General features: G+C 32.7%; 6 protein-coding genes across 10 annotated transcripts; 3 read left to right on the forward strand and 3 right to left on the reverse strand.

Annotated features, from left to right (window-relative positions):
- The first annotated feature begins 2,910 nt into the window (after positions 1–2,910).
- On the forward strand, positions 2,911–5,707 carry Ref1 (RNA and export factor binding protein 1). The gene is made up of 5 exons (XM_083044649.1): positions 2,911–3,249; positions 3,802–3,939; positions 4,218–4,365; positions 4,640–4,780; positions 4,966–5,707. The coding sequence occupies exons 1-5, from the start codon at positions 3,043–3,045 to the stop codon at positions 5,076–5,078; spliced, it is 747 nt and encodes a 248-aa protein (XP_082900775.1). The 5' UTR covers positions 2,911–3,042; the 3' UTR covers positions 5,079–5,707.
- A 437-nt stretch (positions 5,708–6,144) lies between these two features.
- LOC145939974 (ubiquitin-conjugating enzyme E2 S) lies at positions 6,145–8,011 on the reverse strand. Of its 3 annotated transcripts, XM_083044678.1 has the most exons (5): positions 7,871–8,011; positions 7,561–7,702; positions 6,944–7,134; positions 6,745–6,873; positions 6,145–6,660 (listed from the first exon to the last, which is right to left on the reverse strand). In XM_083044678.1, the coding sequence occupies exons 1-5, from the start codon at positions 7,889–7,891 to the stop codon at positions 6,508–6,510; spliced, it is 636 nt and encodes a 211-aa protein (XP_082900804.1). In that variant the 5' UTR covers positions 7,892–8,011; the 3' UTR covers positions 6,145–6,507. The 3 variants fall into 3 exon arrangements, with proteins under 3 accessions (XP_082900804.1, XP_082900823.1, XP_082900814.1); XM_083044697.1 differs by lacking the exons at positions 7,561–7,702; positions 7,871–8,011 and adding an exon at positions 7,220–7,289; XM_083044688.1 differs by lacking the exons at positions 7,561–7,702; positions 7,871–8,011 and adding an exon at positions 7,201–7,263.
- A 441-nt stretch (positions 8,012–8,452) lies between these two features.
- Positions 8,453–11,057, forward strand: Arl6ip1 (ADP-ribosylation factor-like 6 interacting protein 1). Of its 2 annotated transcripts, none has more exons than XM_083044719.1 (5): positions 8,453–8,592; positions 8,752–8,941; positions 9,413–9,650; positions 10,565–10,649; positions 10,745–11,057. In XM_083044719.1, exons 2-5 carry the CDS (start codon positions 8,817–8,819, stop codon positions 10,843–10,845), a joined length of 549 nt encoding a protein of 182 aa, XP_082900845.1. In that variant the 5' UTR covers positions 8,453–8,592; positions 8,752–8,816; the 3' UTR covers positions 10,846–11,057. The 2 variants fall into 2 exon arrangements, with proteins under 2 accessions (XP_082900845.1, XP_082900836.1); XM_083044710.1 differs by having other exon boundaries at positions 8,808–8,941; positions 10,745–11,053.
- Positions 11,058–11,359: 302 nt separating this feature from the next.
- Positions 11,360–13,635, forward strand: Pex11ab (peroxisomal biogenesis factor 11ab). Its single transcript, XM_083044662.1, has 3 exons — positions 11,360–12,511; positions 12,789–12,904; positions 12,982–13,635. The coding sequence occupies exons 1-3, from the start codon at positions 12,456–12,458 to the stop codon at positions 13,470–13,472; spliced, it is 663 nt and encodes a 220-aa protein (XP_082900788.1). The 5' UTR covers positions 11,360–12,455; the 3' UTR covers positions 13,473–13,635.
- A 338-nt stretch (positions 13,636–13,973) lies between these two features.
- On the reverse strand, positions 13,974–15,784 carry LOC145939994 (heme transporter hrg1-A). The gene is made up of 3 exons (XM_083044732.1): positions 15,355–15,784; positions 14,362–14,535; positions 13,974–14,209 (listed from the first exon to the last, which is right to left on the reverse strand). Exons 1-3 carry the CDS (start codon positions 15,479–15,481, stop codon positions 14,061–14,063), a joined length of 450 nt encoding a protein of 149 aa, XP_082900858.1. The 5' UTR covers positions 15,482–15,784; the 3' UTR covers positions 13,974–14,060.
- Positions 15,785–19,054: 3,270 nt separating this feature from the next.
- On the reverse strand, positions 19,055–22,189 carry LOC145940030 (retinol dehydrogenase 11). Of its 2 annotated transcripts, XM_083044810.1 has the most exons (5): positions 21,929–22,185; positions 21,161–21,841; positions 20,697–20,932; positions 20,323–20,620; positions 19,061–20,184 (listed from the first exon to the last, which is right to left on the reverse strand). In XM_083044810.1, the coding sequence occupies exons 2-5, from the start codon at positions 21,431–21,433 to the stop codon at positions 20,011–20,013; spliced, it is 981 nt and encodes a 326-aa protein (XP_082900936.1). In that variant the 5' UTR covers positions 21,434–21,841; positions 21,929–22,185; the 3' UTR covers positions 19,061–20,010. The 2 variants fall into 2 exon arrangements, with proteins under 2 accessions (XP_082900945.1, XP_082900936.1); XM_083044819.1 differs by having other exon boundaries at positions 19,055–20,184; positions 20,434–20,620; positions 21,161–22,189.
- Positions 22,190–22,354: the final 165 nt, after the last annotated feature.

A 22,354-nucleotide genomic window follows, 5' to 3' on the forward strand; every position in this document is an offset into this window, starting at 1 on the left:
TTAATAATAGTAAGTATGCTATATTGAAATGGAAATTAAAAATAATAATCCTGCTAAATATATTTTAATAAAAAAAATGTTCATTAAGTTAAAAAACTATCTACATTATAATCTAACCTCAAACTGATATCGTTAAAAATTTTTCTTTTTCAGCAAAGAAATTTATAACATGCGTTATTGTGCAGCTCCAAACAATCATGATACATTTATATATCGAAATTTTTATACAATATTATTCTCATATTTCATATTTAAACTCAATATATTTAATATTATATACATTATATATTATAAAATGTTTTTTAAGAATTTTTTTACACTATAAAATTTCGTAAATAAAATTAATTAATATACATTTATTATAATTTATTATAATTTTTTATATTAAATCAATATAAAAAAATTATACATTAAATGTCTAATATATAATTCATTGATTACTAACTAATTCGATTAAATTCTGGTATTTTAAATATTTTACATGATTTCTTTATTTATCTATTTGTTTATGCATATTACCGTAATTTATTTTGTATATATTACTGTAATTCATTTAAATTATACGCGCGCTTTACTTTCGCTCAATTTCCGGTCCCACTGGTGGTGTCATGGCGGCCAGTTTGGCGCATCCCTCCTTATAGGATCCCTAACGGGACTCACACGACACGGTGGACTTTTGTGTTAGTCATTCTCTATCCTTCTTGCTCCCCATCCTGCAATCTCTCCTCTTTCTCAAACTAACGAGCATCTTGTGATTGCAATGCCATCTATAGGTATCTACAGGTACTATTGCCGGGCCTCGGTTTGGGTCGCATAGCCCGAACACACAGTTCGGCCTCCTTATCTCTATTCTTCATGATCTCACCAGAGAGAAGATCTCACTTTAGGCCGGAGTCACACCTTGGCAGAAAAGCAGAAAGCAGAAAAGCAGAGAAGCCAATCAAAACTCGCGTTGGTAGTAAAAGTTTACTATAATAGGTATCTATATATAAACTATATAGAGTCCTATAATAAGAGAGGCGCGAATTCTACCCCCATCCTACCCCCACACCTTGCCACCGCCGCCATCTTAGGCCCGTAAATGTCAGTGCAAACTGGAGCAAAAAGACGAATTATGATGAGAATCAGATACACGAATGAAGAGGTTAGGTCGCATATATGTGTACTAGAATTCCTATAATCAGAGTCTGGCCAACAGCTCGCTTTGGGAAAATTCTGCGAGAGAGAGAGAGAAATATACGCCATCTTACTCTAACTTGCATGCGTTAGGTTAGATTAGAGTAAGATGGCGTATATTTCTCTCTCTCTCTCGCAGAATTTTCCCAAAGCGAGCTGTTGGCCAGACTCTCATTATAAGAACTCTAATGTGTACTACTGGGCACAATAATAAGGATATCACAATATCAGTGAAGTCTTCTGCAGTTATTTAACAAAGAAAAAACATTTCTACTTACCGTGATTACAAGTGTGCATTTATTTAAATTATACTAGGTGTCCCATTTTAAAGGACCCACTCAAATATCTCATTGTCAGAAACACTGCGTTAAATCGAAAAATGTTTCCTACAAAAGTTGTAGGGTTTCGAGGGGGACATAACATAATAATATTCATATGACCTTGGGCGGCATCTCCAAGGTCAAATGAAGATGAGAATGAATTTTGAAAAGAAGAAAAAATATTAGGAAAATAAAAAAATGCTTCAGATAAAAGTTGTTCAAATTAATTAGTAGAAAAAGATGTTATAATAAAAAATATGGGTTTCCATTTAAAAAATTCATTCTCACCTTCACTTGACCTTGGAGGCGCCGCCCAAGGTCATATGAATATTACTATGTTATGTCCCTCTCGAAACCCTACAACTTTTGTAGGAAACATTTTTCGATTTAACGCAGTATTTCTGAGATATTTGAGTGAGTCCTTTAAAATGGGACACCCGGTATATAAACAACACAAAACACATGGGTCACGTGGGACCTTGCGGGCCTAACATGGCGGCTATAATCGACCGATCAGAAAGTAGAAACAAGATCGCGAAAGCCTTAAGGCTGGTTTATAGAGGCCGTAAACTTTTTCCGTAACTGTAAATTTAAGGATTCAACCAATCACGTTGCCGAATCAAGCAACGCGATTGGTTGAATCCTTAAATTTACGGCTACAGAAAAAGTTTACGGCCTCTATAATCCAGTCTTTATTATAGGACTCTAGACGGCACCTACTTTCTGTCCTTTTCTACTTGAGCTTCATTGCTTACAAGAGGACACGCTCGATCTATTCTTACTAGGTTTGTTCGCGCGTCGCGTGTCCCAAGCATGCCCCAACATTTCTTCTCACTCTAAAGTCCCTTGCACAATGCTAAGCGATAGCGATAGGAATAGCGATAATGATAGAAAAATATCTATTCTCTGTTCTTATTGGTGGAATAAAAAATATTTACCAATAGGAACAGAGGTTAGATATTATTCTATCGTATTTTTTAATTATATATATATGTAATCAAAATCACTTATCTCGTCAGTGGAACGGACTATGAATACCGGCCATAGAGGCCGTAAACTTTTTCCATAACCGTAAATTTAAGGATTCAACCAATCGCGTTGCTTGATTTGGCAACGTGATTGGTTGAATCCTTAAATTTACGGTTACGGAAAAAATTTACGGCCTCTATAATCCAGCCTTTAGCCCCTCGCACAATGCCAGGCAACAGGCAATAGGAACAGGAAATAAAAAATATCTACCAATAAAAGCAGGGAATAATATCTATTCCCTGCTCTTATTGGTGGATATTTTTTATTTCCTGTTTCTATTGCCTGTTGCCTGGCATTGTGCGAGGGGCTTTTCTCTCGTGATTCGCATATCACAACCATCATATAACCCACGGCTGTTAGTACCCAGAATACCCAGATTGCTCTGCGGCACTATTTCATGGTTTCGTTTTCGTTTCACCGCCTGCTGCCGCCATCGTGAAAAAACGACAGTGAGAGAGGTTGGTTTACTTCGGTACTCCTTTTGCGTGATAGTTACGTTCCATTGCGAATCGCACAAATGAAGATGGTTGATAAAATAGAGATGAGTTTGGACGACATTATTAAACAGACCAAGGGGTCTAGGGCGCGAGGCGGCAATAGACGCGGCAGAGGTGTCGGCAATTCGCCTCGTCGAGGAGTACGTAGGGCGCAAAGGGTCGGCGGTGGCGTCATGCGAGGACGCAATCGTGGTGGTATTGCACGTAGTTCTCTGCCGTACACGAGGGTAAGAAAACGATACGAGTATGTTTCATCGAGTTTTCCTTTACTTAATTTTCCCGGAATATGTTGGTAGTATACGTATACGTGTACGTGTACGTGCGCGCGTGTATATGTATGGCCTAGTGTGCATGAACGCGCGCAAGAGTAAAACTATGTGTAATGAGTATGGACGCGTATACGGAGGGATATATATATAAAATAAATGGAATAGTTTTCAAACTCAAAATACTCATTTCTATTATTTACTTTAGATAAATAATTAACGGCTCGTTGAATAAAAATGGTCTATTATATTTTTTTTCTTTCTTAAATATTTTTATACATTTATATATTGTACCTCACTAATATAAATACTCGCAAGCGTGTCGCGCGCGTGTGTGTGTGTGTCGGTAAATATAAAATCTATTTTGTTTATATCAAAACTCTCAATTATTATTTTAAGCAATATTTCTTTTGCAAGTTATTAATTTTCTTTGCAATTAAACATCCAATATCGACAAAAAAGAAACTACATTTTGTTAGGGAACATGTAAAAAACTTATTCTTTATTGTATAGGGTGATGTAAACAGTGCTTGGAAACATGACATGTTTGATGGTGTAAAAAAGGTTGGTCGTGGTGTAATAGGCAATGCAGGAACAACCAAGCTTTTGGTATCAAATCTTGATTTTGGTGTATCAGATTCAGATATACAGGTACTAAGATATTATATATAGAGTAGATTTTATTTCTTTTCTTTAGTGCATCTTAATAAAATTAAATTGCAAATCAAACACATTTAATTAGTCTACATAAAATCCATATAATTTCTTTACCCCTGAACAGATTTACAAAAAAATAATTGTTTTACCTAATGAACACCTGACCTTCAATGTATCAATTTTTATATAGCTATAGAAGAATTAATTAGCACATTTTTGTACAGAAAAATTTTAGTACAAGAAACTACTTTAATTGCGTTAATATCTTTTAGGAATTATTTAGTGAATTTGGACCTTTAAAATCGGCAGCAGTACATTATGATAGATCAGGTCGTTCTTTAGGCTCTGCAGATGTCATATTTGAAAGACGAGCAGATGCTATCAAAGCAATGAAACAGTATCATGGAGTACCGTTGGATGGTATGTACCTAAATATATGTATACTTGTGTTCTGAATGTACCTTTTTAATTATAAAACTTACATCTGTATTTAAATATCCTTTAATCATTTAGCTTTTCTTCCAGTTTATATCTTGTAACATAGATATTAAGCATTTTCTATTTTATCATTTTTAAAAGTTACAACACACGGAGTAACATTAGAGAAAATTTTGCAGAGATTATTGTAAATTATGATTTGCATGAATATGTTTTACATTCGTTATTCCAATGTATGGTATACATGTATCGGTAGGTCGAGAAATGAACATACAAGTCGCCACTTCTGAATTACCAGTCACTTCTGTCCGTGGTGGCCCAAGATTAAGCGGTACCAATTATACACAGAGACCTCAGACTCGTTTTAGGGGGAATCGTGGCACAGGACCTGTCAGAGGTAATTTATTAATGCAACTTAATTGTGCAATTAATGTATATAATAATAAAATTGACAGCTTCTATCTTTTTTGAAAATTATTCTTTGTTCTAAATATGTGAGTTGTAGTTATTATTCAAAATATATTTAGCGGTTTCTAGTCATGATATAGAATTTATATATATTATATATTTTGTGGATTTAAGGTCGTGGGAGTGGTCGACGTGGAGGTAGAGGCGCCACTCGACAAGTGACAAAGACACCCACAGCCGAGGAATTAGATGCGGAATTGGAAGCATATGTGAAGGAAATCAAGTAACAATGCCACAAAATTTTCTTTATTCTTCAGATTTTGTTCAAACTGATTTAACACAATATACATTGTTGCCCTTATTTTCATGAAGCATACAATATAAATATAACTATTAAGATATATATATATATGTGTACATATATATATATATATATATATATATATATATATATATATAGTAAAATGTAAAGAAATTCTCATTAATTTTTAGTTTTTATTTTTGACGATTCTTTCGAAAATTGATAGAATCAGTTTTACAAAATCTCCGCGAATATCATTCGTAGACGTTCATAGATTTTTTTTTATGTGATACAATAAGAAAGTTAAAAAAAGAACAACTTACAATTGTAAAGACTGTATGGATTTGTATGTATTATCGTGCGTGTGTGCTCAACTGATGAAAAATACAATGAGATGCATCTCGAACAGTTGTTATTTATCAAAGTACAGAATGTGCTTCTAGCCCTCACAATCTGATTATTTAAGTACCATGTCAAGTATCAAAAACTATGCCTATATATTAAGGTGGTTTTAATGGCTGAGAAAATAGAAAATAAACGACGAGAAGATATTTTTGTAACATATATATTTGGTGGACTTTCTCTAATATATAAATAAACATTATGTAACTGTGACTAGTGCATTATATATAAAGAATTAAGGCTGTGACATAGTGTTAACTAGTCGGATAAAATATTTTAATATACTTTATTACACAGTAATGGACATGTAAGAAAATGTAAATATTTTTAATCGTGCAGCGTATAAATTGCAATCAAGTGGTGCAAGACTGAAGAAAAACTGACGACAGAGTCTCTTAATAAAAAAAAATTATTCTTAAAGTAAAAAGTTTTTATTACCCACCTAAAGACAAGAATTCTTAACATATAACTCTTATATAAAGCTATTTCACCTACTATTATTTCATTATTTAATATTTATAGAGACATTTCAAGATTTAACTTAATGTGCGCACATTCAATAAAAAAAGATATTTAAATATTACAAAAGACGTAGACAACTGTGACTATATTTATACAATTCTTATTAAGTAATATCGACACTTAAGATATATTTTGCGAAGACACATTTTATTTTATTTAATCACGTATTGTTTTGTACATATGTAAAAATATTTGCTAATAAATAGCATAGAGAACAGGCTATTACTATAATTCAGCCTGCAATTATAGAGGTTGCTACAGAATTGTACTTCATCTTCCACATAATGTAGATCAATTTTTGTTTCTCTCTTCCTCATGTTTTTGCATACTAGAAATATCAAATTCTCTAAATATTTAATGATAAGATCAGTCATGTTTAGATAATAAAATTTTACTATGCAATAATAATTGTATACAATACGAGTACCCGAGCAACAGTACCCCATACCAATGTTTTAAATTACAAAAGACAAATAAATAATGATTTTTTTTTATAATCTTTTCAATGTTCTCTTCCTGTCTTTTAACATTTTTTTCTTTTCTGCTGTTAATTTCTTATCACCCGCATGTTTTTTTGGAAGAGGTCCTCCACTTTCCGAAGAGGCACAACTCTCCAGACCAGCTTTACTACCTTTTCCACCTCCCTGAACAAAACAAATAACCTTATATCGGTGGAAGAAAGTCTTGTAATTTTCAAGATAAAACCTGGATACCCGATAAGACATTACCTGTGCATGTATTTCAGTCATCATTTTTGCTCGCTCTGAATATTCATCGTGACTTTCTAAAAGCAATTTACCAGCCTCCTCATTCAAAGCAGATTCAGGATTTGGCACTATTAGTAAACATTTGACAGTCTAAAAAGCAAAATATATTAATGATAAGCAAGTATTTGTGATACGATATAACCATATTGCGACCACTTACCAATAATATATGTTGTATTCCAAGATCTGGTTTCCAATCCTTTTTCAAAGTATTAACGCATATTTCACCATTTTTTGCTACATTGGGATGAAAAATCTTTGTGAGGAAATAAGCCTTAGGTGGCCCTTGTGGGAAGTCTTTCCCAAGAGCTAATTTAACTCTAAAGAAACCATTGGCATACGGAGTCCCAGCTATTAAAAAGAGAAACACACATCCATTAATCCTATATTATTTTATCAATTAAAATCGAAACTTACACAAACATATACAATTTACCATAAACGAATGACATATAAAAAGGTGCCTTTTCATGCTGACGCTCGACGCTCATTTTTAGCGTCAAAAGACGTCACGTGACCAAAAATAAAGATACCAATTCGTCAATTTTGGTCACGTGACGTCTTTTGACGCTAAAAATGAGCGTCGAGCGTCAGCATGAAAAGGCACCTTCAGTTGAGTTGGATCAAGTTAGGTTGGGTTAGGTTAGGTTAGGTTATGGTCGATAAAAGGATGCTTCATCTCGAAAATTTATCGTAGCGTATATAAAGCGTAAATCAGACGACACTCAAGGACTAAGAAAGCACGGCCAAGAAAGGCCGATGGTCGATCGATCTTACCTGGGCCTTCGATGACAGCTTGGATATCGGTGATGTCATCGTCGTTCGAAATGACACGAATACCCTCGGGTGGTTGCGCGGCCAATTCTGCCATCTCCTTGGCCACCCGGCGGATAATTTGCGGTGACAAATTTTCCACATTCTGCAAGAACGTACGATTCGCGATATCGCTCTCACAAGCGGCACAAACATTTCAATACGCGAAGCGCGCGCATTAAAAAGCGTAGGTAAATAGGTAAACAAGAAGGCGTCGCGAGTCGCGATGAATAGACGTGTTTTCGCTTCGCAATAACTAATAAGGGATACTCACGGAGCTCACGGCGGCAGCCATAATCGCCGAAAGCTTGTAGCGTGATCTCGGCCAGGCCTCGCGTCTCGCGTGCAACTACACGTTCTGTCTAACTTTCGAGCGCGCAGCGTAAGGTAGGAAAACTTGGCTTAACGTCACAACATTAGCACGGCATCGCCTGCAATAACCAACATTTTAAACTGACAGCCAATCGCGTGCCAGATTCGACTGTACTCTCGAAGCTAGAAGTCGATTATTTTTCCTCCTCCCCCTCCTGCTCCTCCCACTTCTTTTTCACCCATCACCTCTCTCTATGCTCCTGCCCCTGCCTCCTGCCTCCTCAGCGTCCAGCATTCGACTGATTCGACCCGTCTCCGTCCTCCGGCTCTAACGTTTTGCGCTTGTTTTTTTTTTAACTCGAAGACGCGCACGGCTTGTCGCCTTGTCGCTTGACGCTTTGTTGCTTGTCGGCGTCGCTGTGATTCGGAGCAAATTTCTAAGTATCTTTCGATGAAATTACATATACCTTGAGATGATGGTACGTGGATAAGTTCTGTACGGGTACGGATTCCCAGCGAAACCAGATTCTTTTTCTTTCACGACTTCAACCCTCGCAGCTTTGTGGCGTACTGCATCTTTCTTCCCCCCTCCCCCTCCTCCCAAATCATCGTTAAAGTAAATTTAAACTCCGCTGTTATATCACAAATTTTCACACAATGACGGATGATGGCACGGTCGAAAAGGTAAATTCGCTTTAATTAATTACGCCTATTTAATTGTGTATATATATATATATATGTATATGTCTGAGAATCGCGACTGAGCAAATGCAAAAGTACCTCTATATACATATAAATAGTACTTATATATAAATATACTTTTTTATACTTAATATGCAATAGAAAATCAGTGACAGTAAGACTCGATTTCGCCTGCTGATAATGCGATATTATCTTAGGAAAAGCACATGAAACAATTAAAGCGCAAGATGGAATGCTGGCGAGAGATAATACTGCCTTTGAATTCCATTTTGCTATGGGAACGTAGCTGGCACCCTGGACTGATTGTCGGACTTGTAACAATGATATTCTGGTAAATTAAATAATTTTTATATATATAAAAACTATATAGCTTTTTTTTAGGATTTACCAAAATCATTGATTCGGCTTTTCACTACATATTTTTTTTCGATTCGAATTTATTATTGATTTTTCCTCGATCGAAAATCACTCGAGGCACATACAGATTTCTAATAATTAGAAAACAGAAAATAAAAAAGAAAAAAAAACGACGGTGCCCCTTTGTTAATTTTATAAGTAGACTTTAATAGAATTGTTTAATCTATAATTCTTAGTTATAAATATAAAGATATATAGTAAAATTGGAAAATTATAACAAATTGTGATGATTCTTGATACGAGGAAAAATTATATCTAAATTGTGGCCAAGGAAATACTAGATTATAGATTATAAAAAGTGATTTTAAGATATCTTGTGTAGATTTATTGGAAAATATAAATATTCATTGAAAAATATAAAATAGTAATATTTCTCTTATTGCAGTGTCATATGGATTCTAGAACCAACCCTACTGACGATGATATCTGTATGTCTATTGATATTTGCCCTTGTTGATTATCTCGTGCCAATTTTGACTTCCATCTTATGCAATGCACAAAGTTGGACTGGACAAAAGGAAAAGAAACTGATTGAGGTCTGCCAAAATCTCTCGACCACAATATTACAAATACAAGGTGCATGGACGTCCATCTCGAAAATTCGACATGATCGTCCTAATATCGTAAGTGCGTCACCCTTAATTTATTCTAGATGTCCAATGAATCGTGAATGTATAAGCAGTATAAACGATTTTTTTAGAAAGAAAAAATTAAAACTAACTGGAAATAGTAGTTTCTCTTAAATCGATTGCATACTTTTTACAATGACTATCTACTGATGATATTTGTATGGATACATTTATAGGGTAGAGTTCTGTGTAATAATCAATAGCTACTGCAATTTTTACTCTTCATCTCTTGTATACCAAAAATATTTAAACATATTTGCACAATAATTATATTTTGTCATTTATTGAAAGATCTATATCTATTGTATATGTGCTATTGTATGAGATATACATATTATCAATACATATAAACAAATTCTAAAATTGCATAAAAAACTAAAAAATATCAATAATCCGCTCGTATAAATTTCAAAAATTAATAACGTGAATAATAGGCCAACTAAACGAGCACAAAAGCAATAGGATGTTGGAATAATTTTGTTTTTATTATGATAAAGTGAGCGTAAACGTTTCGACCGTACTCGGTCTTATCATAATAAAAACAAAATTATTCCAACATCCTATTGCTTTTGTGCTCGTTTAGTTGGCCTATTATTCACGTTATTAATTTTTGCATAAAAACTTATTTGTCAAAAAAAAAGGTGTACATCAGGATTAATATATAATGTCAGGATTAATATATAATTAAATCCAATTAGATGCAAATTATATTTTCATTATATTTAAGATTATTTTTTTGAAAATTATATAATAAAAAGAATAATTGTTTACTTGTCATTTCATACAACACACACATACGAAAAATTAGTTCGCTGATGGTGCTATGAAATTTACTAGATATATTGTATATAGATTGCATTTAAAAACGAAGAAATTACTTTAGCTGTATTTTTATTTGTGTTATACAGTACTACAGCGCAACAATCCTCTGTCTTATTCTCTTTGCATGGATTGGTAACGCAGTCAACAATTTACTTCTACTTTACATCATAGGTAATAAATAAATTTATACAGGAAATGCATTAATCTTTTTTTTTTTTACATATGTATTTTGCATCTGATACTACACTGTGTAAAATCTGTTTTAGTGAATGCAATCCTTCTCACTCCAGGATTCAAACACAAAGGACGAGCGCGTTGGGCTGTGAGATATGCATACAATCATTTAATTCGCCGCCATTTATCATAATCATCGTTTTGTGCCCATCAAAACTCTTCATTCTGCATACATTCTGCCTTTAATCTATCCTCAATACTAAATTCACATTCATGTTATATTCATATTATACTGCGAAACATTTTACGAATTTACATGTATATCTCGTGTACTAATTTCATTCTATAAAGACTAAACACAAAGTTCTCCACTTTCTAACCCAGTAAAAGAGATCGATATAATCTAGTAATCTAGTACATTAAAAAAAGTATAATTACACTTTATCATTCTAAATATAAGAATTAATCTCTTATTTGCTCTGTGATTTTGTGTATCTCGCATAATAGAATTATAATCATGAGTCTATATATAGTTTCGTATTATTTCGTCACTTGGGTGAGAATAAAAAAGACTTAACCTTAACCAAACTTTTAATTTAAGTTTTACTTAGAATTGTATTTATTATGTATGTATTATAATTGTTATTATTTTTTTCTACAGCATATAAAGTATATCTTTAGTATTAAGATAAATTATTTTGTATTAATAAAAAGATGTTTTTATGTTATGTTATGAATTGATAATAAAATGGATGTGTTTTGAGAATGACTTACAATTAGCTTTAAAAATGGCGCTAAATGAAAATTAAATAAACGAAGATTAAATATGCTATTGGTGAAATGAACTGAGCGTGGCATGGACACACCTTTCCCACTTCTCACTTCCCAGTGATGTAAATTGAAAACAAATTCCCTCATTCTCACACAGTGCTTTTGTACTTGGACAGATTACACAATTTCGAAACATAATTTATAAAATTGATCTTGCAATAGTTTCTTTAGCCATAATGTTTTGGAAATGATTATTCTGCACACAATTATATACACACAACAAATATTAATAATAATTCAATATATATTAAAAATATTGGAACAATCTTCAAATTGTTAACAATCAAGTAACACGAAATGTTCATTAATGTAAGATAAATTTATCTTAATATTTATCTTTTAATTGAATTTCGCTTTGAATTACAAAGTAGTTACAAAAGACACATGTACGTACAATGAAAATATTGAAAATTGAAAAGTTGCAGCAATGATTGTTCGCCCCCTCGATTTGTTCATTAAGGATAAATCGATTCTAAACTAATTATTATCAAATAAATTATATAAACAATTCAAAAATGACGAATAAACTAACGTATATAAAAATTTTGTTGCATATTTTAACCTTCTAAAATTACAGAGAGATACGACATGACATACGACAAATAAATATACATATAAATTTTTCATAACCTCTTAGTATAGATACATCATTGCCAGAGTTTTTTTTTCTGCATAAATTCTAAAGTATTCAGCACACACAGATGACTTTGGCCGATTGATGATAATGAAACGAACGATCATCGTAATAAATATATTATGGCAAATGTGAGAAACACGCAAAAGAACACCAACAAGATATCTGCATTCAATTTGCTTTTTGCAAGATTGCATTGAACTGCATATACTACTGTTTTGTGAGAAAATACTAAAGAGAGAAGAGAGAAATAGTCTTTATTCAAATTATTTGCCTTTCGTTTCTACTTTTATGTTATTTACGCAATTGTGAGTTCAAATAACTCTTTTTGGGAAGAAATGGATATTGTTGTAAGATTGAATGAGCAAACGGCAGGCAGGGATAAAATAATAAGGTATATTATTTATTTCATAATTCCCATGATATATCATTTGAACATTTAACAATATAAAATTCATTTTTCAAGTTTTATTTATGAAAAACTTTTCTTTTCCAATAATTTTATATATATAGTTATTATATTATATATGTGTTTCAACATTTTTACTAAGGAAAAATTAACTCCATTAAAAAAATTATATCATTAAAACAAAGAAATTGCAAATTATATAAGTTACTTTATATACTTTTAATAATATTATCACAGAAATAATAAAAATTTTATATTGCAGATTATTACAATATGGAAGTCGTGCTTATTGGTACTATGCACAAAATGCACAAAGCGCAAGATTTTCTGCAGAAATTTTGAGGAGTTTAGAATTCACTTTTAGTTCATTCCGAAAATGTATTCAACTTTTTAACTCGTAACAATATTTCCTTATTATTAACAAATTTTGTCATATATCTATTATTTCTTTCTAGTACTTCGCCTTGGAAGATGCTTAGACAGCTTGTACTCGGCTCTAAAAATGATGAAGTATCCCGATCCAACAGTGAAGATAACATTAATTATGGCAAAAATAGCAAATGCTTTGTATTTACTAGCAGATCATTTTATTTGGATAGGCAGAGTAGGAATTTTAAGAGTTAATCTGGAAAAGTGGAACAGAATTGCAAATAAATATTGGCTATTGACTATTATTATGAGTTTAATAAGAGATATTTACGAGATTATCAAGATTTTAAAACACGAGAAGAATATATTTAAACAATATCAAATATTGTCCTGTCTAAGAAATCATAAGGAAGTGATGATGGATACTGTTAAAAACGGATGCGATTTATTTATTCCATTGACAGCATTAGGTATCACAAAATGTACTCCTGGTACAGTAGGTTTACTTGGAATAATTTCTTCATTTATTGGTCTCTGTACCATTATCAATCCACTTTATAAATTAACTCCATCCTAGGTAAAATATTTATTAGTACAATGTATATGTTTATCTATCTATGTATCTTTTGGTTAGAACGAGGCATATAAATGCATATAAGGAAATGGGCTATATGCAATATTTTTATATCAAAATGTTATATGATTTTTATAATTAATCATTAAAAACTGTACATTGATTATATGTGATTATCATGACAAAATAGATGGGATGGATTCTCAACAGTTTTTTTCTTTTTTTTTTTAAATATATATTTAATAATCATTTATAAAAAAAAACCTTATGTTAAGCCTTCTCAAGTTTATCAGTGTTTTTGTTATCTGTTCCTCTCTTCTTTCAATAATATCAAGCCATCGATAAGCATCATAATAACGCCTTAGAAATAATAACTAATGCACCGACAAATACATATTCCTACAATGATAAGTGAATGAAATTTTAACATTCATCTGGTATTTCTTCCTCCGTCTCAGTGAGATAATTGAGAAAAGAAAGTGTGTCTTATGAAAATAACTTGAATAGGCCTAATATATACATTTATTTCATTAAAAAACAATATAATGTTTTATAAAAGATAATTTTATATAAAAATAATAATGTCATGTTTCAAGCAATGTCTGTCAGTATAGGTGCTGCTCCCTCTTGAACTAATAATTCATATTTATTTGAATAATACATCAATGTAATACCCCACTTAGCACAAATCATAGACCATACTGCTGATATGGCTGTGCTCTCAGAAATTGGTTGAATGGCTATGATAATAGAAAAAAAATATTTCTCAGTATTAATAATTCCTTAATTATACCAAAGTAAATTTAACAAAAATAAATAACAAATATCTCTTCTTCAATATAAATAATATAATATATGAAATAATTTTCTAAAATAATAATATGATACTTACGAATTTTGTAGTAAAACGTAAGAAATAAATACCAAATCAATGCAGTAACGCCAGTTACAGCACTTACAAAGCCTACAACATTTAAATTCCGCAATGTAACTCTAGTGTGCCATCTCTCCAAAGTTTCTTTGCCTTTTATCCAATGTAAGTGAAAACAGACTCCGGCTAAGGCACCTATGCATTCCAAGACATAAAAATTTTTAAATGATATTTTTGCTTTCTTTATTGCAGCCACATTGAATTAACATATCAAGAGTAAAAAATTATATATGTCGAGCATGCGCTGCATATCAAAGTAGATTATAATTTCTTCGCATGCCATTAATATATATATATATTGATGAGAATGTCTTTATTATTATTTATTATTAATTATATATCTTGCATTAGTATATCAATGTATACTTTTTATCTTTATTCCATATTTTCAGCAAGAATTCAAGATTTACTGCAAGAATTTAATGCAAGAATAAGAATTTTATTTTTTTTCCTTTTGATTTTATCGTCATATTAAATATATATAGTTGCAATAAGGAGTAAGGTTGTATTTTATGTACAAAAAACACAATTTTTATTCTTTTAATCACATTATATAAATTCATTACAGGGCAGCTATAAAAAAATAACGATTTATTATTATATTATTATTATTGTTAATTCTTTGTATCCCTCATTGAATCTAGAATTTATAACTAAAAAAAATGCCAGACTTTTGTTTAACACTTTTTTGTTTTATACATTAACGAGATATTTAATTTTATTTAAAAAACGTTTGAACAAACTTGAAAACAAATCAAACAAAATAAAAAATAAACACACGCATCCATTATTAAGATCCATGCAGTTAATCAGACAAAAAAAGAATTTAAAATGTTTATCAAAAAGATCTAATAACGTGCGATATATAATCTGTAATGTTTTGTTTGTGTCAACAGTTATACAGTATTAAATAGTTGTACAGCTGTCGGTTGCTAAACGAACGCGCTCGCTAACCTGCTAGAATCGACCAAAATCCGATATCGTGATTCCCGTAAGCAACGAACAGGACAAAAAACGCAGATACACCAATAAATATACCCACAGCACTAATTAACAGAGGCACTAGGATGTCACGTAACATTTTTTTTTTCGAATGTCTATCAATTACGTCGTAACAACAAAGTAATAATATATCATAATAATGTTGACCAAAGTGCGCATATGTGTGTGTTCTTTACAATTTTCCATCCGTTGCGTTGCTCGAAATCAACGAACCAACGTCATAAATGCATATCAACAGATTTAGTCTTTGTATCTAAACTTCTTGCACTATAAATAGAGATAAATATATATATTTAGAAATTGAAGAGAAAGGGAGAAAAAACAAAAAATGCAAAAAGCTCAGCTGCAATAGATGCGGAGTATTTATCTGTCTATCTCCATTATAGAAGATGTAATATGCAAATTTTTTATTTCATTTATAGTGCTATAATCATAGACACACCTTAAGCCGGGTCTACATTGGTCGTAGAATCGTAGATCGTAAGAAAATTAACCAACCACAGTTCATTATTTTTGAAATAAATCGACTGCGGTTGGTCAATTATTTTACGATCTACGATTCTACAACCAATGTAGACCCGGCTTTATAAACTCTGGCAATACATAACTTTGTCCAGAAGAAGTTAGAGAGAGAGAAAATGTGTACATACATGTATCTATTATGTATTCTACGAGTAAGATTTCCGAACGCACCCCAAAAATTTCTATCCATTGCACACACATTTGTTTATTTTCTATTTCTGCACTGGCTGAACTGTGCACTGTGCACACTGGTGCAATAAGTTAGAATGAGATAAAATATACTTGTTTCATTATTCTGTGTGCACACAGTTCAGCTAGTGCCCCAGGAATCAGTGTTGTTCCATACTCGAATGGGGAAACCTTCCGCGCATGCTCAAAAAAACTTCCAAGGCGGTAAAAAACCTTCAATTCAAACTATATCTATACAAAAATAAGGTCTGTTCGTTTTAGCACCGAAGACAGGCAGCCAATAGCCAATTGAGAATCTCGAATCAGCAAGTAAAAGTCAACTGAATAAGCAAACAGAAAACAGAATAGCCAACGGAACAGCTGGAAAATAACGAAGAGGTGGGTTTGGTTAGAAACACACTTCTTGCGCCTTCTAGCGGTAAACAGTAGAAGCCGCGAGGGTTGGTAGCGCGCGATTTAAAAATATAATGTTGTTCATATTAGCGATATTATCGTAGTTGGATTTGATTATGCTGGCAAACTTTACTCTGACATATTGCTCTCTCTTTCTCTGTGAAAATGTACCAAAAACCTTCAATTTCATCATTTTTTAAAAAACCTTCCTTCCACCTTCCAAAACACCCAAAAACCTTCCAAATGAAGGAAATCCTTCAAATGGAACAACACTGCCAGGAATAGACTCTTGCGCCGTTATATTTCACATTGGCGGCGGCGTTAGAAGTAAAATAGCTTGGCGGCGGCGAATTCGCCGAAAATTTTCACTTTTGGCGGCGGCGTAATCGGCGAATGATAATTTATCGGCGGCGGCGGCGAACGGCGGCGTTAGTACTTTTTTTAAAATAAAAAGCTCAACTTTAAAGTAATTCAATAAATAAGTTTAGAAAATTAAAATATAATATATAAATTTAAAATACACTCGTCAAAAAAATTATCGCCACACGTAATTAATATCAAAATTTAGCATAAATTCAAATAAGCGTATCTCCGCGAAAAACTACTCCCCGTAGTGCCCATCGGGTAATGCTAATGTTGGCGGTAATTGAATACATAGGCAAAAATGCATAGGTAACTTTGATATGCTGTAACTTCGCGAAAAAAAATCGTACGGTATTCAATTTTTTTTTAAATTTGTAGAGAAAAGTCCATATTTTACGATAGTTATGATGATATTTGCGAAAAAAATTTAGTACACTCCGTAGAGTTCGTCAATGCAATTTTTTGAAAAAAAAACACGTCCCTCCTTTTAAAAGGATGGAGAAAAGGGGAGAGAATAAAATCAAAATCGAACGAAAGTTCCTTAAAGTAGAGACTTTACCCTTTAAAACAAAAAAAAAATTTTGAAATACGATAGTTTTTCGCGGAGATACGCTTATTTGAATTTATGCTAAATTTTGATATTAATTACGTGTTGCGATAATTTTTTTGACGAGTATATAACATATTTAAATTAAATTTTTATAATATATTATAAATTTTCATATAATATATATATCACAATATATATCACATATTTTTTAAGCACATTGATTGGTTGCAGTATAGAAAATTTCTTGAGTCTCTATTTTGTAGCCAATCAATGTGCTTAAAAAGTTTGTCGTACGACAAATGTAATATCGGCCTAAGAGCCGGGTCTACATTGGTCGTAGAATCGTAGATCGTAAGAAAATTGACCAACCGCAGTCGATTATTTCAAAAATAATCAACTGTGGTTGGTCAATTTTCTTACGATCTATGATTCTACGACCAATGTAGACCCGGCTTAAGATTGGCCAATCACAGCCGTTCCATTCTTCAGAGGAATGGCTGTGATTGGCCAATCTTAAAACTACCGAGGTTACGGATAAACGTGTTTATTGACAGTTTTATCCACAGCGTCTCTCTATAGTATATATCTGTGGTTTTATCTCTTGCAAATTAATTTTTTTGGCGCGCCGCATTAATTTTCGGCGGCGGCGGCGGCGGCGTTAGGCGAAAATTTAAGATCGGCGGCGGCGGAATCGGCGAATGAAAATTTATCGGCGGCGGCGGCGTGGCGCGGCGGCGCAAGGGTCTGCCCAGGAATAGAAAACAAACCTATACATATATATTTCTTTACGACTAATTTTACATATATGTTCCCTACATGATAGAAAAGAATTGCATAAATATTTATTTGATCTATATTTAAAAAATTAAAATTTTTAATTAAAATTAACCAAGATTTTTAAATAATTTTGCTATGTTTAAATAATAGTTTTATATTTTAATGTACAATTAGAAACAAATAGTTTTTTTTTTTAATTAAGATTAATCTTAACCGATATTTTTATAGCAATGGCTCATGATTGATAAAAAAATTTAAAAATTTAAAGACTGTTTATAGTATTTTATTTTAAATATACATTCTCTCTTTATGCGCGCATTTTCGATTCTGAAGACTATTTTACATCAGATTGTTTAATGAACAGAATGCAGCACACTTGTATTAAAAGAAATGTGTGTTACAAAATCCAGCACCCCCCCACCCCACACACAATACATACATATACATACATACACAGAGAAATAAAAAATATAGTTCATTAAAAAAAAAAACATATATGTATATATAAAATTCATTAGTGCTCTATAACTTTAATATGTAAGAATTGAGATAAGAGTGTACCACATTTCATTATCTCTAGCCTCTCTTTGTTTGCTTTATATACAAAAATAAAGATCCTGAAATATATACACTCGTCAACAAAATTAACGCATATGTATTTTAAGTAAAAATTTCGCATAATTTCAAATAAGCATAACTCCGCTAAAAATGATCGGATTTGAAAAATTTTTTTTTCACTGTCAAGCTTGAAGTCTCTACTTTAAAAACCATTCGTCAGATTTTTAATTTATCCTCCTCCCCCGTACGCCACTGCTTCAAAAGGACGTGTTTTGTCTAAAAAAAATTGCGTACTTCGACGCACTCCACGGGGTGAAATAAATTTTTTTCGCAAATCTTATAACTATCGTAAAATGTAGACTTTTTACTACAAATTTAAAAAAAAAGCAAAGTTTGTACGATTTTTTTTCGCGGAGTTATTACATATGAAAGTTACCCATACATTTTTTTCCATTTAATGACTCCAAACCCTCTCTGCTGTGTGTGTGTATGTGTGTGTGCGTGCGTGCGTATGCGTGCGTGCGTGCGTATGCGTGCGTGCGTAAGCGTGCGTGGGTATGGTTAGGAGAGGGAAATGTAGGAATGTTCTCATTCAAAATTGTGTGGTACCGCCTCGTCTTCAGATTACTTCTTCTATACGTTCACGCATATTAATGCATGCTCTAATTGTTGTTTAAGGAATTTGAGCCCAAATTTACACGCACGCATGCACGCGGGGCGCATACACACACACACACTATGCGCCAAATTCAACCAGCAATCTCGTGGTGCGTGTCGGATAATACTAATGCTGGCGGTAAATGGAAAAAATGTATAGGTAACTTTCATATGTAATAACTCCGCGAAAAAAAATCGTACGAACTTTGCTTTTTTTTTAAATTTGTAGTAAAAAGTCCACATTTTATGATAGTTATAAGATTTGCGAAAAAAATTTATTTCACCCCGTGGAGTGCGTCAAAGTACGCAATTTTTTTTAGACAAAACACGTCCTTACTTTTGAAGCAGTGGCGTACGGGGGAGGAGGATAAATTAAAAATCTGATGAATGGTTTTTAAAGTAGAGACTTCAAGCTTGACAATGAAAAAAAAATTTTTCAAATCCGATCATTTTTAGCGGAGTTATGCTTATTTGAAATTATGCGAAATTTTGACTTAAAATACATATGCGTTAATTTTGTTGACGAGTGTATATATATACACACAACAAAAGTAAAGTTACAATAGTACATGTAATACATGTATATGTTCTAAAATTGGTTATTTCATTATTTCGTTTATGCCAGTCAATTTAGCACTTATATCCCATAAACGAAATGCTGTTTCAGAATCTAGTTCCTTTTTAGAGACATAAAGTTTGCAATTGCGATACAGATGTCCACTTTCTTCGCATAATGACGCTTCTGTTGCGCAATGTAATACTGTTTGTGCACCCTGAAAATATCGATTCATAATAAAAGGATTTTAAATATTCCAATATATTAAATTGTATATTATGCGATGGAAATCACAAAAATTATTTCCTAATAAACATTTTTTAAAACTTATTAAAAAGGTATCAAATATATTTACCTGATTTGCAGTACGTAGAAACATGAGAGCAACAGGCGAAAAAATAATATAGTGAAACCAACTTCTCTTCACATTCCTAAATAGACCAGTGTAAGTAAATCCAGGACATACCATATAGACATTAACACCGGTATTTTCCGTTCGTTTCGCAAGTTCAGCACCAAAATATGCATTAGCAAGTTTTGAATTACAGTAACCAGGATTCATCCTACTCTTTACCGACAAGCCTTTTTCACCATTTAAATTTGAAAAGTCTATTACTCCAGATTCTAGAAGTTTGGACGTCACTATCACTACTCTGTATGGAAAAAAAAGATATGTTAATATTGTTTTATATCATTCCAAGATATTAAAATTATCTGCTTTAAAATTACCTGCTGGGAGCGCTTTGCTTCAGGCGATCCAAAAGTAAATTGGTAAGCAAAAAATGGCCCAAATGATTTACTCCGAAGTGAAGCTCAAAACCATCTTTTGTTAATGCGCGATCTTTAAGCGGCGCATATACACCAGCATTATTAATCAATACATGAATATGAGGAAAAGTTTTTAGCACTTTATTGACAAATTCTCTGATGGATGAGAAAGACGCGAGATCTAACTCCATTGGAATCTACGTAATTGAAAAGAAATAATATGTATATTAAGAATATGTTTATACACATGTGTGCGTATGTGTGCATATATATATAAAATAATGAACTATATATGTATTAAAATAATGAAAAAACAAAAAAATAAGAATTTAAAAGGATAAAAAATTGAATTAAAAAATTTAACATTTATTCATGTAAAGGAGATAAATGAAAATTATTTGATTAATGAAGCATTATATGATTACCAATTCGCCGGTAGATATTTTACTCCGTATCTCAACTATAACATTCTTTGTACTCTGCATGTCCTTGCAAGCCATGATTATTGTGGCTCTCCGTTTGGCCAATTCTTTTATCGTCTCTTTACCAATACCAGAATTCGCTCCTGTGACGAGAAATACTTGGCCTTGCAGATTGCTGGTACTCCTACATCTTCCCCAAGTGCGTTCGCGACACTTGCGGAGCAAGCCGATGAGCAAAACCATCGGCAGAATAAAGTAACACCACGAAGATACCATATCGATGATAGTTTTGGTTTTAACTTTGAAACACCAGAGAGAGATCGAGTTGCTCCGAAAGAGTGAAGCGCGTTAATTGTGATGACTGATGACCAATTGTTAAATGCGTGGCTGCTGATGCATCTATTATAAATGTAGCGTGACTTGCGCGTATGCGTATTTTATTCTTTATCGTTATCGCTCATTCAAATTCAACTGGAATGGAGCGGGTCTTATTCCTTTCTCTCTCGTTTCAGTCTAATTTATCGAATGTAGTATGCAGTAACATAACAGCATTATTACAGCCGGAACGCATGATTTGTCACGCGATGTCGACGTACGATCAAGCATTAAATTCAAAAGTTAAATTTTATCTCAAGCATCTCGAGTATATATTCTCGCATCTCGAGCGAAATAAATAATGCACAACTGCAACATCATTATTATTACTATCTGTTCTGTCGCACAAACACATACACACACAAATGCTGCCGTATAAACCAACGCTATTCCAACCTCCAACGTCCAACCTCCAACGTCCAACGTCCAACCTCCAAGGCTCCAAGGCTCCAAGGCTCCAAGGCTCCAAGGCTCCAACTTCCAACCTCCAACCTCCAACTGCTCCAGTCTCTTCCAGTTCGAGGTTCGAGGTCGCATAAAATGTATTTACAATCGTGATTTACATCAGGTTTACGTTTACAATCGCATTCATAACACGCGAACCTTTGCGCATGATCCTTGATGGTCGTGACCACAAACCGTGCCACAAACTTATTATAAAGTATATACATAATAGACGGAGCCTATTCTGTGATGAAGAGGATTTACTAGGAAGTAAAATTCAAATTTCAATGTATTCAAATTTCTTACAATAATAGTTTCGTGCAGAAAATAATTAAGTCTTGCAAATTAAAAAATTTTTTGCACGCACACATATATATA

The sequence above is a fragment of the Prenolepis imparis genome, unplaced genomic scaffold (genome assembly GCF_030444845.1).
Source record: "Prenolepis imparis isolate NDT839.2.m4 unplaced genomic scaffold, iyPreImpa1.0 SCAF_1, whole genome shotgun sequence".
NCBI lineage: Eukaryota > Metazoa > Arthropoda > Insecta > Hymenoptera > Formicidae > Prenolepis > Prenolepis imparis.

Coding starts and splice junctions, on each gene's coding strand:
- Arl6ip1 (XM_083044710.1), top strand. CDS start 8,566: ATGACGGATGATGGCACGGTCGAAAAG. Junction 8,593..8,807: donor ATGATGGCACGGTCGAAAAG/GTAAATTCGCTT, acceptor ATATTATCTTAG/GAAAAGCACATGAAACAATT. Junction 10,650..10,744: donor ACTTCTACTTTACATCATAG/GTAATAAATAAA, acceptor AATCTGTTTTAG/TGAATGCAATCCTTCTCACT.
- LOC145939994 (XM_083044732.1), bottom strand. CDS start 15,481: ATGTTACGTGACATCCTAGTGCCTCTGTTAATTAGTGCTGTGGGTATA. Junction 14,536..15,354: donor ATTTTGGTCGATTCTAGCAG/GTTAGCGAGCGC, acceptor TGGAATGCATAG/GTGCCTTAGCCGGAGTCTGT. Junction 14,210..14,361: donor TACGTTTTACTACAAAATTC/GTAAGTATCATA, acceptor CTATTATCATAG/CCATTCAACCAATTTCTGAG.
- LOC145940030 (XM_083044810.1), bottom strand. CDS start 21,433: ATGGTATCTTCGTGGTGTTACTTTATTCTGCCGATGGTTTTGCTCATC. Junction 20,933..21,160: donor AAATATCTACCGGCGAATTG/GTAATCATATAA, acceptor TCAATTACGTAG/ATTCCAATGGAGTTAGATCT. Junction 20,185..20,322: donor TTCTACGTACTGCAAATCAG/GTAAATATATTT, acceptor CGATATTTTCAG/GGTGCACAAACAGTATTACA.
- Ref1 (XM_083044649.1), top strand. CDS start 3,043: ATGAAGATGGTTGATAAAATAGAGATGAGTTTGGACGACATTATTAAA. Junction 3,250..3,801: donor GTTCTCTGCCGTACACGAGG/GTAAGAAAACGA, acceptor TTTATTGTATAG/GGTGATGTAAACAGTGCTTG. Junction 4,366..4,639: donor TCATGGAGTACCGTTGGATG/GTATGTACCTAA, acceptor ATGTATCGGTAG/GTCGAGAAATGAACATACAA.
- Pex11ab (XM_083044662.1), top strand. CDS start 12,456: ATGGATATTGTTGTAAGATTGAATGAGCAAACGGCAGGCAGGGATAAA. Junction 12,512..12,788: donor GGCAGGGATAAAATAATAAG/GTATATTATTTA, acceptor TTTATATTGCAG/ATTATTACAATATGGAAGTC. Junction 12,905..12,981: donor TTTTAGTTCATTCCGAAAAT/GTATTCAACTTT, acceptor ATTTCTTTCTAG/TACTTCGCCTTGGAAGATGC.
- LOC145939974 (XM_083044678.1), bottom strand. CDS start 7,891: ATGGCTGCCGCCGTGAGCTCC. Junction 6,874..6,943: donor GAATACAACATATATTATTG/GTAAGTGGTCGC, acceptor TTTGCTTTTTAG/ACTGTCAAATGTTTACTAAT. Junction 6,661..6,744: donor TGACTGAAATACATGCACAG/GTAATGTCTTAT, acceptor TGTTTTGTTCAG/GGAGGTGGAAAAGGTAGTAA.